Source organism: Macaca mulatta, chromosome 8 (genome assembly GCF_049350105.2).
Source record: "Macaca mulatta isolate MMU2019108-1 chromosome 8, T2T-MMU8v2.0, whole genome shotgun sequence".
NCBI classification, from domain to species: Eukaryota; Metazoa; Chordata; class Mammalia; order Primates; family Cercopithecidae; genus Macaca; species Macaca mulatta.
The window spans coordinates 79,124,007-79,140,513 of NC_133413.1; the positions used below are offsets into that span (position 1 = coordinate 79,124,007).

Below are 16,507 nucleotides of genomic sequence, written 5' to 3' on the forward strand. Positions count from 1 at the left end.
TTGTTTACTATGTACCCATCTCTAATGTTTTGCCAAACTCTACCCAAAGAGTTAAACCTTCTCAATATGATCAGAAACAAGTAAAATTAACTTCTATTTTATAGTTATCCTTTATTTTAAAAATTTTTAGAGACTTCTCTCCTGTAGCCCTCTGTCTTATTGCTCCATGTTTGACTCATTGGTTTCTAGACTTCTTCTCAATTGCCTTTTAGACTGTCTTTCACTATCTTCCTGAGAATTCCCTGTTCCTTTTCCGTATTGGGAGAGTGGGAGGTCACCTGTTTCCTGAAATCCAAGTCTTGCCAGTTTTTGATTTACTTGGTTATTTTGGTAGAGTACCTCCAGTAGGAGCTTTCTGTAAAAGAATGCTTTTGCAAGATAACTTTTTCAGTTCTTCAAAGTATCCTAATTAGTTCCTTAGTTGGGTATACAGTTCTAAGAAGTACTCTATAGTTGGAATTTAGAAGGAATTGCTTCTTTGTCTTCTTAGGCCAAGTGTTACCTTTGAGAAGTCTGGTATTAATTTGATTTACTATTTTTGCCCCTGAAAAGTTTTACATTGTTTTCTTCATTGCACTATTAAAACATGTTTTTTAATATGCCTTGACTTGTGCTGGACATTTAATGGGCCCTTTAAATCTGAAAAGCAATTAAGTTCTTATATTATTATTACATTGACATTGTCCTCCTGGATTGAAGCTTTAATATTTAAATGGTGTGAGATATTGACTTTCTTAGCATCCCTCTGTTCAGAGACTTAGGTTTCAGTTTTCTTTGCCTTGTGAAATCCAGTTACCACTCATCCATCTATTTTGCATCTTCTCTCAAAATATATTGCTACTTCTTGCCTAATAATGTCTTCTCTGCTTGTTCAACTTACTCTTTGAGGAAAGAAATCCCTTCACTGTAGTGCCATTTTAGTGGGAATTTGAGGGGGACATGAAGATAAATACATATATTTAGCCTTCTATGAATGTCCTAAAAATATTTACTAAATAATTACCAGTTGCTGTTGAGGGAATTAGTGTTTTTTTAAGCTGATGACATAATACAAAGTACATTTTGCCTGTGTGTTTCTCTCTGTGTTATAGAAATGATTAGTTTTGAGTCAATACCTGACTTTTCTTTTCTCTATAAACTCCACCACACTTCCCTTTACTTTTTCAGTTAAAATATTTTCTTTAAACCTGGCTTCATATCTTCCCCTCTGTTTTCTCACAAGAAAATCATCTTCAAGACAAACATTTTTTTATTCTATACATTGATCTTGGTACAATCTTTCACATAATGGTGAATGGTCAGTTTGTGTCATTATGTAGCATGCTTATGAAATTACCATTTTTTTTAAACATAGTGCCAAGGTCAGTAGAGCATCCAAAGTGGAACTGGAGGACTAAACCACAAAGCCGTGATTTTGATGAATTGAATCACATCCTTCAAGAGAGCAAGAAGCTGGGGAAAGCCCTTGAGAATCTCTCCCGAAGTAAGTTCATTTACTTGATTATAATTGAAACTCCTAACCAATATTAAAGCAGAAGCATTCATTACTCGTGCCAATAACCCATGTATAACATCCTCATTCTAATTCTGCAAGAGGCTGAGCAGTTCTAAGGGCATGAGATTGGAAAGGAACTTGATTTTGCATATTATACAGATTCTTGGGTAGACTGATAACATGGAGTAGAAAGAGCTGTAGAACTCCTCATAGCTGTTTGGCTCCAACATTTCTACATGGTTTCTGTTATCCAGTTTAAATGTGCACCTACTGGTAGCTTCTTCATTCTTTTCTTTGGAAACATACTGTTTTGCATCTTTCTAATTAATTAACATACCCATTGCCTCTGTGAGTTTTTGATGTCTCTAAACTTCTTAAAGATGGTAGCTGGAGCAAATTCTTCTTAGAATCTTTTCAGAGCCAAGCACGATGCCTAGGGATTTTTTTTTTTAAATGAAAGCAACATCTCTGTAATCTGAGGACTTAGGTTATGGTTTTGCTCTGCCATCTATGACATAAATCATAATAAATCAGATAAATCATTTAACCTCCATGTGTCTTGGTTTGCTCATCTCCAAAACAGAAAGACATGATTATGCCTCCTTCTTCTGCTAGGTGTGAAGGCTTAAAAATGATACATTTCAAGTAAAACCTTCTAAATAACTGTTATTGTCATAAGAGTTGGCAATTAAATGATTATTTAGATTTAATAAATTCACTTATATATGCAGCCATACATATACATTTTATGGTTTTAGTAGTGAGTTAAAAGTATTCCTACATTTCTTTGGTTCCGTTAAGTTTTTCTCAATTTTAAAAATTAGGCACCTTTAGAAGCCCATTGATGCCATGGCCTCACCAAAATTTTATTTTATTCCCATAGAATACTAAAGATTTTCAGTGGAAAGTAGTTAGAACACCAGCAAATTCTAGTGGATTATATTTTAGGATCTCTATTTTTATTTTAGATAGCAGAGTTTTACTAATTTCATGATTTTTATCAAAGGTAAATATTTTCTTGCTATATTTTGAAAGAATATATATATATATACTTACATAGGTAGTTATACATATTTACATTTGGTATTGTATATGTGTGTGTGTGTGTGTGTGTGTACAGCTTTAGTTTTTTCAGACCTCTTCATTCATAGCTCATTAGATCCTTCTAGATTTTTGTGCAGTGAACCCTTTTCAGAAGTTAAGCTGCCTTATCACAGGATCTTATGCTTTGCCGTTAGTAAAAACCCTCTGAATGGGATTCAAGAAAACTCCATGTTTGCTTAAATTTCCTTTTGTAGAAAATAACAGTTAAGTGAGTTTTCAGCTTATGACTATATTATGTTTAGGAAAAGAGCCTGATCCTCTTCATATGACAAAGGCACATATTCGTATTTATGAATCTTACCCTTTGGAGCAAAGCCTCAGGACTCTCTATAGCCTCTCAATTTACCTAATAGCATGAACTAAAAGAAGGGTGATTGAAGAATGTGTCTGATCATTATAAAGACTTTCAAATAACACGGTCACTCAACTGTTGTCCTTTAAAATGTGACACCTGCCTTTCAAACACTTGTTATATTGTTGTTAATTTGTAAGGTAGTATTTGTTCTGTTCCCCCAAATTTTTAATACAGGGATTAGACTGCATTTCAGTTATGTAGTGGCCCACATTTGTAGCAGAAGTGTCAGAGTTCAAGCTGTGGACCCAGACAACCTGGCTGCGACCTTTCAGGTTGTCTTACCCCGTTTGGGTTGCTATAGCAAAATACTGTAGCCTGAGTGACTTATTAACAATAGAAATTTGTTTCTTATAGTTCTGGAGGGTGGGCAGTCTAAAATCCAGGTGCTGACACCTTTGGTATCTGATGAGGACCTGTTTCTTGGTACCATAGATTGTATATCTTAGCTGTGTCCTCACATGGTGGAAGGGGCAAGGCAGCTCTCAAAGGCCTCCTTTATAAGGTCAGTAATCCCAATCATGAGAAAGGAGCCCACATGTCCTCATCACCTCCCAGGCTCCACCTCCTAACACCATCACATTGCAGATTAGAGTTTAGCTTATGAATTTTGGGAAGACACCAATACTCAGATCATAACACAGGTGGAGCCCCGCAACTGAGTCCAATGATCAGAAGCTAGTGGGGACCATGTTTAATACTTGCAGGCAAGCCTGGAAAAACAATAAAGACAGTCCTTGGTCATCAGAGTAGAAGATATACAGATATAGGACATTATTCTTGGGATAAAATAAGGGCCAGAAAAGCTATCAGGTGACTCCACAGTGAGGCCAGAATGAAGTGTCATAGTCAACTCCTATAGACATAGTAGAAGGTTGCTTTTGGCTTCACTTAATGGTTTTAAGGGACTCTGCTTTCTTAGGGTATTCTGGTGGGATTTATGTGAGTTAAGAGGATGGTTGGTTACATATAGAAGACTTGCTCTTTTCTTTGACTATTTTTCTAAGCAAAATGATACTTTCTTAGAATGACTTGAGTTTCTATGATTTTCTGTATCTGAGCTTTAATATTGAATTGCCTTAGGCACGTGTTTACTACCAAGTTATCAACATGCCTGCCCTGGTCAGTATACACGAATACAAATGCAGTTTTACTGTTTGCTGATGATTGTTTATCAGTCTAGTTGCCCAGAGTTTAGCTATGTAATGGCATTCCTACTTCCTCCAACGTGAACCAGGATGTAATTCATTTTCATCTGACTCTTATAGTAGTTTCAACTTGTTAACTCTTTTTCTATGATAGTAGCTTTATTACCCATTGTTTTAATTACTAGGAAGACATAGGGGATGGGATTTTCCTCCAGGTAAGTTCATAAGGAATACTCCATGTCTTGATATTGTGGACCTTTCTTTCCGGTGGCATAGCCATTGAGGCAAAAGGCTGAAAGTTTTTAGTGATCTAATTTTAATGTAGTCACTGATGAGAATTCACTTCATCTTAGCTGTACAGTCTAAAAAAACCTACATATTTTAGAAGTATTATTTTTTTTAGTTGAGATTGACAGCAAATAATCATTTACATCTCTCAAAATGATAGTTATTTCAGCTCATCTACTGCCAACTTTTAGAGACTTAAATGAAATGAACACACACACATACACACACACACACACACACACACTCAAATAATACCAGGGAAGACTAGATAGTCTCTTCAGTTTGCAAACATGATTTCTGTTTCACCGTGCTATTTTTCTGGCTTTTTTTCAAACTTTTCGATGTAACATTTTATCTTAAAGTCAATCATAAACCGTGGCAATCTGCATGATATTGCTCTCTTGTAAAGGCAGACATGTTAGAATGACTTCCACAGCAGCTTGTGTCGCCACATAGTCATGATGAAGTAGGCATAGTGGGTTTTTGGTGCCTTGATCCCTCACTTTCTAGCATTTCTGTACTTTCCTCAAACATTACTTTTTTCTTCCCAGGAGCCTGGGCTCTTACCCATTCCTTCAAGTGTTTGCCCCCATCTCAATAGTAATTTACTACTAATTCTTTGAGGCCATGATGTAGTAGCTGTCTGATTTTTTCCTTTAAAAGACATGCCTGATTAGGCCAGAGCCATGTAGAGTAATCCCCATTCTGATTTGCTCAAAGTCTCCTGGTTAGTATTCTATTCAAGGGTGTGATAACCCTTCATGCTCAGGAGGCCCACTCAGAATCAAAGAGGAAAAGATGCCACAAAAGTGAATCCTGAGGGCCATCTTAGAATTCTGCCTGCCATAGATATTATTATTGCTATTATTATTTATTCACCTATAGCATGCTCCAGCTAAGCATTTTCCAGTAGAAATGTAATGTTTGCCAGGTATACATTTTATATTTTCAAACAGACACATTTTAAAAAGTCAAAAAGAAATATGTGAAAACAATTGGAATAAAATGTTGTATTTAACCTAATATATCCAATTATTATGTTTCATTGTATTCCATATAAAAAATTTTCGAGATATTTTATGTTCTTTTTTTTTTTTAATTCTAAGTCTTTAAACTCTAGTATAAATTTTAATTCACAGCACCTCTCATTTTGGAACTAGCCACATTTCAACTGGTCAGTAGCCACAGGACAAGCGGCTACTGTACTGGACATCACTGCTCTAATATCAACAAAAAAAATCCACAAAATCTCTTCTCTTGAGATTAACTCCAGACATCATCGGTTTTCCTTCTTCCTCCTTCATACAATGTTTGAAAGAGTAGTTATGATGCGGCATCATTGTCTGGGGTAAATACCCGAGGTTCATTGTCTCACACCAAGGGCATGGAGGGCACAGACACAACAAGAAGTGGGTTTAAGAGTGGAGGTTTAATGGGCCAAACAAAGAAAAAGGAGAACAGTTCTCTCTCTTGCGCGAGAGAGGGGTGCCCAAATGGGACTTCTGGCCCGCTGCAGAGTGCACCAGATTTTATAGACAGGCTTGAGGAGGCAGTATCTGATTTACATAGGACCCAAAGATTGGTTGGACCAGGCGTGACATTTACATAACATGCCAGGAAGCTGGCTGCCCTACCCTAATCTTATTATGCAAATAGACTTTCCACTTGGCTGGCGCCATGTTGTCTGCTCCCTACTGCACAGGCGGTTGGAAAGGAAAAGGGAAGACAGAGCCACCGTTTGAACGTCCCTACTCCCAGATAGCCTTTTCCTATTGACACAACTGCCAGCATTCACCCATGCAAGCTTCCAGCATGCTTGTCTGTCTGCAGCTGGATTTTACAGTCTGCTCTTTGCTAGAAAAGAAAATGATTTTGGAGCTGCTTTTCATTAAAAGGAAAACCTTACTGAGGGCTTCTTTTCCCTCACTACCTGCCTAAATAATTTCTTTTTAACTCCTATATCAGTTAGTGCTTACTGTCTCTACTTGCTCATCTTCCTTCTAATCCTCAAAGCAATTATATAATCACACCTATACTTCTGAAACTTATCTCACACTGGTCACCAAGCGATTTCCAAATTGCCAAACAGCATAAGCAGTTTTCCAGTCCTCATGTTACAAAATTTCTCTGGTAGTTGTAAACCCCGTTGATTACTCTGTCATTCTTCAGACTCTCTGTTCGCCTCCTTTCTGGGAGCTGGCCCGCCAACCTCTTTGGATGCCCTTTGCATCACTTCCTGTAGGTCTCATTCAGGAGTTTATCTTTCTTCCCTGCCACTCTTAATGCTATTCCTATGGTTCATGATTCACCCTTTGCCTTTGTCCCTTCAAGTGCTCTCTCTGTTCAACCTTATTCACCCTCGTCATTTATCACCCCTACACAGCTAACTCAAATGAGTGTATTCATTCACCCTTATCATTTATCACCTCTACACAGCTAACTCAAATGAGTGTATTTCCATCCACACCTTTTATGCGTTTTTACAACATGCCGAAAGTGTATCTCCACTTGGCTATCCCAATGCCATGTTAAACTCAATGTATCCAAATGGACCACACCTCCCTCTTCAAATGTGACCTTTCGGCTGCATGCTGTGTGTTAGGTGGTGATACTATAACTTACCTATTCTTCCAAACTGGAACCCTTCTAGATTCCTCTCTCTTCCTTACTGTTCATAACTGATTAGTTATCAAATCTTGCTAATTTTCCCTCTAAGATATGTTTTGAGTCTGGTTTATTTCTCCACTCCTATCAATATCTTCTAGTTCATCCTCTCAACTTCTCTGACCAGATTATTGGTTTATCCATTAAAGATGTTTCATTCCTGCCCTGTGTCAGAAAAAAAAAGAGGACAGCCTCTGCCCTTATTGAGCTTATGGTTGACTGGACTGCTATAACTTCATGTTTAGGAGAATCATGGCCAAAATCTCTGTGGCTTGATACAATGTAAATATTTTCTCACTCAGAGAATAGTTTCATGTGATGTTCCAGAAATGCAGACTCCTTCCATCCTATCATTCTACCATCTTCAACACGTGACTTTCAAGGTTGCTGCAGAAGCAGAAAGAGCCTGTGGAAGATCATGGGGCAGGTTTCTAATGCAAATCATGGAAGTGGCATACATTATCTGCCCACATTCTACAGCTAACTGCAAGGGAGCTAGGAAAAGTAGGCTAGCTTGGTGCCTAGGAGAAACAAGGAACACACAATATTGATTTGCTTCTCTGTTCTGCAGATCAGCCTTCACTGTAAGTGTAGTGCCTCTAAAGTGAAAGCCTGACATTCACTTGTTTCAGGTATTCAGTGCCTCCCTAAAACTTCAGAGAAAGTGCTCCAGGATCTGGCCCTTTATCAGGTCTCCAGTACCATTGCTTATGACTTTCTTTAGGCAGCACACTCCCTCAAGGTTCCTCCTTTCCATGCTTTTGCTTGTGCTGTCCCCATGCCCTGAAGTGTCACCGGTAGTCAGCTCCTTCCACTGCTTCCCTCTTCAGCAAGCCATATTTACTATTCTCTTTAGCTTCACCTCAAATACCACTTCCTCCAAGATTATTTCTCTTTTGCTGTCCTCTTCTGGGGTGGATTTGCATCCCCTCTCTTTGTGCTTCTATATGTTTCTCTGAACACACTTATCTACTATGATCTGTTTTATTTATCTCCTCTGGACCTTGAGTTTCCTGAGGGCCGAGCCACTTTGCTCTTGCAATCCCTAGGACTTGGCACAAAGTTTAGCATATAACTTGGTTACAGTTTGCTTGAAGAGGGCTACCTCTGGTTCCATTTCATCCTGATCCCTCTTTTCTGAGACCTCCCCCAACTCTGGCTTTCTTCATTTAAACAAGCCTTCTGCTTTTTAAAATATGAGCCTTTGGGATAAGATGACATGGGTTTGGCTGTTTGTAGATTTGGCTTGTTTGCTGGGATCTTTGGCTTTGACTATGATGCTTAAAAATAAATAGATAGCTAAGTAAGAGCATAAACAAATACATAAACAACCCAAAAGCTAAAGAGCAGTAGTTTTTTATTTCATGCAATTGGCCAACAAAACCTTCTACTTTGTGAGGCAGTATTCCCAGGGTGGCGGGGTTTCCAGTGTTCTCTGGGTCTAATGCTTTTGCTGCTTCTGACAGCTCCCCGTGACTTGAGACAGTGGTGGAATGAGTATCTTTAGGGCATCCAGATATTGGTCCATGGATTTCACTTCATATGAAAACACTGGCTGGAGCCTTTCCAAGGAAAAGAGCCCAGCTGCTGGGGGAAACAAAGGACAGATATTTATGCTCTGTGACTGCTAATAGCAACCTGCACTCAGCCAAGAGAAAAAAATAGCAAAGGACTTTTTTAGTGAGTCAGTCAGGGATGTACCCAAGAAATCTTTTCTGAAAAACAGACTAAGGAGTGATAGAATAACTATGCATGAGAGAAAATAGAGATGGATAATGTGGCAATTACTTGTTCATTCATTCCCACATTCATTGAATGTATACGGGAATGCAAAGATGACTAACACGTGGATCTAGACTTCAAGCTTACATTTTAGTAGTGGAAACAGGTTTGGAAATAATAGTTTCAAAGCCTTGTACAAAGTGCTTTAACAGAACAGAGGAGGCATAGAAGAATCTCCAAAGGAGTTTAGGGACAACTTGATAGAAAAGTTATCTGAATCAAATTTGGAAGTATCCAAAGGTCAAGGTACAGTAGGAGGAGAGTCAAGATATGTCGTGCAGACAGATAATCCTGGAAGAGAGAAGCATGTGTGTAAGGATGTATTTCAAAGAAAGAGGAAGTTTTATCATTGAAAAGGCCACAAGGATGACTGAATAGTAAAAAGGAGAGTTTTGTTGCTGATACCAGTTTGCATACCAGCAAGAGATAGTCTCTGGTGTGAATTAAAAGTGCAGAGGGAAAGGGCAGGTTGGATTTTATGCCTTACAGGGTCTGTATTACAAAGGTGTCATACATATTCAGTAGGTTTGGGGGAAAGCCATACATATTTATGTGGGCAGTTGAGTACATGCACAATGGGCAAACATATATGTAACATGCATCCTGTGTTCACTTGGGGGTGTGGTTTTAGCATTAAAATGAAGTGGAATATCACTATATCAAAAGGTGAATCATAGGATATAAAGACAGTTTATGCACAGTCTCTATAAGTTGGCTGAAACTGGCTTAAAGTCTGCAGTTGCTTATCAGAAAAGAATGTTTGTAAGGCTGGTCCTGTTACCTTAGTGGTCTGGCTTGTAATTCAGAGTTAGGGAGGGGGTATGATAATTTTCCTAATAGCTCTTATTGCTAGGGAGTTTAGCAAGTGTATGGATTTTCTTGTAACCGTAGGAATTTAGGAAGTTGCCATGTGAGCTGGGCCTTGAACTCTCGACCCCTACCTAGCCTTCATTTCCTTGACCTTGAGGTCCATCCTAGTTGATAAAGGGGTGTCTATTTTGATCTCTCAGATCACAGGTCATATTGTTGGTGCATGAAGGGTGAAACAAATAATAAAGGGAATGAAGCAAGAAGTCTGGGTTACAGAGAAGTCAGGAATGGGGGGTAGGGACTTCTATGCTACAGGAATCTTGTCAGTAGATTATGATCCTAAGCAAGTTTGAATTTTTTGTTTACCAGTCACTCTTGGAGGCAACATGGGGACAGAGTTGATATGGTCCATGCCTGGAGGCAAGGACAGAGATGAATAGAGCCTGAAACAAAGCAGAGACTCCTCATGGAGAACCTCTGTGAGGGCAGTGCAAAGGGGAAATGTAGGGTTGGAGCCTCCACACACAGTTCCCACTGGAGCACTGCCTAGTGGCACTATGAGAAGAAGGCCACCATCCTTCAGATCCCAGAATGGTAGATCCACCAACAGCTTGCACTGTGCTCCTGGAAAAGCCACAGACACTCAATGCCAGCCATGAAGGAGGAATGCCCAAGGCTGTGGGAGACACCCCTGCATTTCCCCTTTGCACTGCCCTAGCAGAGACCATAGCAGGGCTCCACCTGTGTAGCAGACTTCTGCCTGGACATTCAGGCATTTCCATACATCCTCTGAAATCTAGGTGGAGTTTCCCAAACCTCAGTTCTCAACTTCTGTGCACCCATAGGCCCAACACAACATGGAAGCCACCAAGGCTTGGGGCTTGCACCCTCTGAAGCAATAGCCCTTGGTCCCTTGTAGCCACCACTGGAGCTGAAGTGGCTGGGATACAGGATGCCATGTCCTGAGGGTGCACAGAGCAGCAGGGACTCTGAACCTGGCCCAAGAAACCATTTTTCCTCCTAGGTCTCTGGGCCTTTGATGGCAGGGGCCGCCATGAGTACCTCTGACATGCCCTGGAGACATTTTCCCCATTATCTTGGTGAATAACATTCAGCTCCTTGTTACTTATGCAAATTTCTGCAGCTGGTTGGAATTTCTTCCCCAAAATTGGGTTGTTCTTTTCTACCACATACTCAGCCTGCAAAATTTTCAAACTTTTATGCTCTGCTTCCCTTTTAAACATAAGTTTCAATTTCAGATCATCTCTCTCAAGTTCAAAGATCCACAGATCTTCCCTACAGATGCCACCAGTCTCTTTACTAAAGCATAGAAAGAGTGACCTTTGCTCCAGTTCCCAGTTGCTCAAGTTTCTCATCTCCATCTGAGACCACCTCAGCCTGGTCTTCATTGTCTATACCACTATCAGCATTTTAGTCAAAACCATTCAACAAGTCTCCAGGAAGTTCCAAACTTTCCCACATCTTCCTGTCTTCTTCTGAGCCCTCCAAACTGTTCCAACATCTGCCTGTTACCCAGTTTCAAAGTCGCTTCCACATTTTCAAGTGTCTTTTTAGCAGTGCCCCAAACTCCCAGTATCAATTTGCTGTTAGTCTGTTTTCACACTGCTATAAAGAAATGCCTGAGACTGGGTAATTTATAAAGGAAAGCAGTGTAATTTAATCACAGTCCCACATGGCTGAGGAGGCCTCAGGAAACTTACAATTATGGCAGAAGGAGAAGCAGGCACCTTCTTCACAAGATGGCAGGAGAGAGAATGAAAGTGAAGGAGGATGAGCCTCTTATAAAACCATCAGATCTTGTGAGAACTCACTATCATGAGAACAGCATGTGGAACACTGCCCCCATGATCCAGTCACCTCCCTTGGCCAACGCATGGGGATTACAGGTTTCTCCCTCAACAAGTGGAAATTACAATTTGAGATGAGATTTGATTGGGGACACAGAGCCAAACCATATCATATGCATGCGATATTATTTGAAAGAACACTGAGTAAGCTATTGTCATTAGTTGTCTGTGAATGGGGGCTTATTTTATTTTTTCCCTATTTTTTTATGCTAAACATGTCTTGATTTGATAAAATGAAATATAAAGGGTGTATATTTGCAATAGAAAAGATGCAATTTGACTTGATATCAGTATGTATATAGTTACTTTATAAAGAATAATTTTAAGAATAATTAAAGAATAATTTTTAGAGACTACTGGAAGCAGAAGCTTGTATGCAGTAGATGGAAGAAGGAATGGACAGCAATGAAGAGAGATGAGGAGTAGAGAAAGGAGGAGTATGTCCTTCTGCAAAAAGTTATGATGGAAGTGAAGATGTGAAAGAGGGCAGCAATTAGTGGGGAAATTTGGAATTTTTTGGTCATTTCAGTCTGATTTCCTTTAGTTTCTTCTGTGCATGTATGAGAGAGAAACAGAGAAACAGTAAGAGAGAGAGAGAGAGAGACAGAGAGAGAGAATATGTATGTGTCTGTGTGTACATTTAATGGATTTTAGGGTATTAGGGGAAACCAAGATAAAGAACTTGCAGATTCAGGAAAGGGAGAGAAGATAATAGATGGAGCAAATACAAGAGATGGAGGTTGGGGATGGAGCCAAGAAAACAAATGGATATAAGTGCACTTTGTCCTCTGAGACTGAAGAGAACAGCATCCATGGCTTTTTGAGGGGGAGGAGGAGTCAGGAAGTCCAGGAAGTTCAAATCTTATAGTTTTCAAGTTTTCAGGATGTTAAACTTTGAGGTCCTATACAGTAAGAAGGAGGAAGAGATGGGTAGAGGGGCCTGATGAAAAGCAACACCATTTGGAACTATCCTTGGAGAAATGAATGCACTGGTTAATCAAGGATGAAAATTGGTATGTGCTTCTAGAGCAGGGTTCAGCAAACTCTCACCCATGGGCCAAATCCAACCCGTAGCCTGTTTTTGTGGCTCATGTTCTAAGCATGATTTTTACATTTTAAAAGAGTTATTTATAAAGAAAGAAAAATAATGTGTGAGTATGATATGATCTATATCTAGAATATTTACTATTTAGCCCATAACAGAAAATTTTTTCAACTTTTGTTCTAGGATACCCAATTAATATGATTTGGCTGTGTCGTCAACGAAATCTCGACTTGAATTGTATCTCCCAGAATTCCCATGTGTTGTGGGAGGGACCCAGGGGGAGGTAACTGAATCACGGGGGCCAGTTTTTCCTGTGCTATTCTCACGCTAGTATATAAGTCTCACAAGATCTGATGGGTTTATCAGGGGTTTCCACTTTTGATTCTTCCTCGTTTTCTCTTGCCACCGCCATGTAAGAAGTATCTTTCACCTCCTGCCATGATTCTGAGGCCTCCCCAGCCATGTGGAGCTGTAAGTTCAATTAAACCTCTTTTCGTTCCCAGTTTTGGGTATGTCTTTATCAGCAGCATGAAAACTAATACAGTAAATTGGTACTGAGAATGGGGTGTTGCCAAAAAGATACCTGAAAATGTGGAAGCAACTTTGGAACTGGGTAACACATAGAGGTTGGAACAGTTTGGAATCCTCAGAAGAAGACAGGAAAATGTGTGAAAGTTTGAAACTTCCTAGAAACTTGTTGAGTGGCTTCAACAAAAATGCCGATAGTGATATGAACAATAAGGTCCAGGCTGAGGTGGTCTCAGATGGAGATGAGGAACTTGTTGGGAACTGGAACAAAGGTGACTCTTGTTATATTTTAGCAAAGAGACTGGCAGCATTTTGTCCGTAGAGATTTGTGGAACTTTGAACTTGAGAAAGATGATTTAGGGTATCTGGCAGAAGAAATTTCTAAGCAGCAAAGCATTCAAGAGGTGACTTGGGTACTGTTAAAGGCATTCCGTTTTATAAGGGGAGCAGAGCATAAAAGTTTGGAAAATTTGCAGCCTGACTTTGCAATAGAAAAGAAAAACCTATTTTCTGGGGGAGAAATTCAAGCTGGCTGTAAAAATTTGCATACTTGGCCAGGAGCCTGTTGTTAATCCCCAAGACCACAGGGCAAAATGTCTTCAGGTCATGTCAGAGACTTTCATGACAGGCCCTCCCATCACAGGCCCAGAGGCCCAGGAGGAAGATGTAATTTCGTGGGCCAGATCCAGGGTCCCCGTGTTGTGTGCATGAGGAGCCCTGTGTCCCAGCTGTAGCTGAAAGAGGCCAACGTACAATGTGGGTTTTGGCTTCAGAGGGTGTAAGCCCCAAGCCTTGGCAGCTTTCATGTGGTGTTGAGCCTGCGAGTGCACAGAAGTCAAGAACTGAGGTTTGGGAACCTCTTCCTAGATTTTAGAAGATGCATGGAAATACCTGGATGCCCAGGCAAACATTGCTTCGGTGGTGGGGCCCTCATGGAGAACCTCTGCTAGGTCAGTGTAGAAGGGAAATGTGGGGTTGGAGCCCCTACACTGAGTCCCTACTGGGGCACCACCTAGTGGAGCTGTGAGAAGAGGGCCACCATCCTCCAGACCGCAGAATTATAGATCCACCAAAAGCTTGCACCGTGTGCCTGGAAAAGCCACAGACACTCAAAGCCAGTCCATGAAAGCAGCCAGGAGGGAGGCGTACCCTGCAAAGCCACAGGGGCAGAGTTGCCTAAGACCGTGTGCGCCCACTTCTTGCATCAGCATGGACTCGATATGAGACATGGAGTTAAAGGAGATCATTTTGGAGCTTTAAAGTTTGACTGCCCTACTGGATTTTAGACTTGCATGGACTCTGTAAGCCCTTTGTTTTGGCCAATCTCTCCCTTTTGGAGTGACTGTATTTAACCAATACCTATACCCCAATACCTGTACCCCCATTGCATCTAGGAAGTAACTAGCTTGCTTTTGATTTTACTGGCTCATATGTAGAAGGGACTTGCCTTGTCTCAGATAAGACTTTGGACTGTGGACTTTTGGGTTAATGCTGAAATGAGTTAAGATTTTGGGGGACTGTTGGGAAGGCATGATTGGTTTTGAAATGTGAGGACATGAGATTTGGAGGGGCTGGGGTGGAATGATATGGATTGGCTGTGTCCAGTTGTATCTTCCAGAATTCCCACGTGTTGTGGGAGGGACCCAGGGGTCCCCAATTGAATCATGGGGACCAAATTTTCCTGTGCTATTCTCATGCTAGTGAATAAGTCTCATGAGATCTAATAGGTTTATCAGGGGTTTCCGTTTTTGCTTCTTTCTCATTTCCTCTTGCCTTTGCCATCTAAGAAGTGCCTTTTGTCTCCCATCATGATTCTGGGGCCTCCCCAGTCATTTGGAACTGTAAGTCCAGTTAAACCTCTTTTTGTTCCCAGTTTCAAGTATGTCTTTATCAGCCATGTGAAAACAAACTAATACACTAATTGAGGATAAAATTCCTCAATTTCTAGCAGGAATCCTCTTTAAAAGTAATTAGCAGTCTGTATAAAGGGTGTTTTTTAAAAAATGTATTTTAAAATATAAGTAGAGATAAGGTCTCACTATGTTGCCCAGGCTGGTTTCGAACTCCTGAGTTCAAGATATCCTCCCACCTCAGCTTCCTGAAGTGTTAAGATTACAGGAATGAGCTGCTGTGCCCAGTCTAAAGGGTGTTTTGATTGACTAATTGTCAGAGGTTGTTGATCAGCCATTTACTGATAAAGGTTCTACTTACACAGGTATTTGCTTTAACATTACTCTTTATACTCAGTGGCATGCCAGTAAGCTAACTCTGAAAATAAGCCCTGATTTTCAGCATTTGTCAATTTCCATGACGTAAATATTCTCACTATGGCTAATTTCAAGCTATCCATGTGACATTACTGAATGAGTTGTTGGGAAGGAATATGGGGAGATGGTTTTCACAAGCCAGTATGGGCCAGCTATAGCAAAAAACTGATATTTCCAAGCTATATATGCTCTATTTTTGTATTTGAATTTTATCTCACAGTTGAAAAAAGACTTTAAAAAAGAAAGAATTGGGGAGTCTAATTTTCTACATTATAATACAATTGGCATTTTTTTCCAATAGGGAAGTAGGTTTTAGAGAAATAGTACCATTTTATACTATATGAGTTTTTGAACCTGCTTCTGTGAAATGAATTACGCTAAAGTATAGAGAATTTTGAAAAGTTGCTACTTCCATTTCTTATAACTACAACCTAATTCTAACTCTGTGGCTGAGCAGATGCCTAGAAAGATGGAAGTCTTGAAGAAACCGATAGCTCTTATTTCCCTTATAGAAGGCAACTCAAACATGAGAAAATGAAAACTGTGTTTGAAATAAGTTTCTGATACTAATGTGTTTTGTGCTGTGCTGGTCTATGCAAATATACCCCCAAAAGTCTGAGAAAGCTGAAAAGCCGAAGAAAGAGGCTGCAAGTTGAATTTAGAAAGAAACATTTAATAGGGACTAATGAACAGAAGCCATGTGTGTGTCTGGGGAGGTTGCAAGACAAGGTGAGTCCCTGCACCATTATCTTCCAGACCCAGGACTTATATACCATAGGGAAAGGGCATACGTGATTTAGAAGGGATATGTAGGACAACTGAAGCACAATAGCATCAAGGTTGTTTTGACCTAATGGCAGGATTTATGGTAAGTACCTGCTCTTAAACAAGGAATAATAGATAAATGGGAAATCTTAGAGGTATTCCCAGAATTGGGTTGATCAGAAGTCAACATGGCGGATTAGCATCAAAGATGGAGTTGCTTTAGCCTGCGCACAGTGAGACTTCTTTGGAGTTGGGAATAAATGGAAAGGCCCATAAACTAAATGACACAAATGGAGGCATCTAGATAAGTTTGCTCCACGGTGAATCAGGAAATTCTACCTGATTCATGTCTACCTCTGACATGCCTGTGGGAGCCACTGCTTCTTTATCC

The 16,507-nt window shown here is 40.1% G+C and overlaps 1 protein-coding gene across 1 annotated transcript in view; it reads left to right on the forward strand.

Annotated features, from left to right (window-relative positions):
- C8H8orf34 (chromosome 8 C8orf34 homolog) overlaps positions 1 to 16,507 on the forward strand; it is a 494,601-nt gene that overhangs the window by 127,866 nt on the left and 350,228 nt on the right. The window contains exon 4 of the mRNA XM_015145533.3: positions 1,355 to 1,483. Coding sequence (XP_015001019.2) covers positions 1,355 to 1,483 — 129 coding nt within the window. The remainder of the gene's footprint in view (positions 1 to 1,354; positions 1,484 to 16,507) is intronic.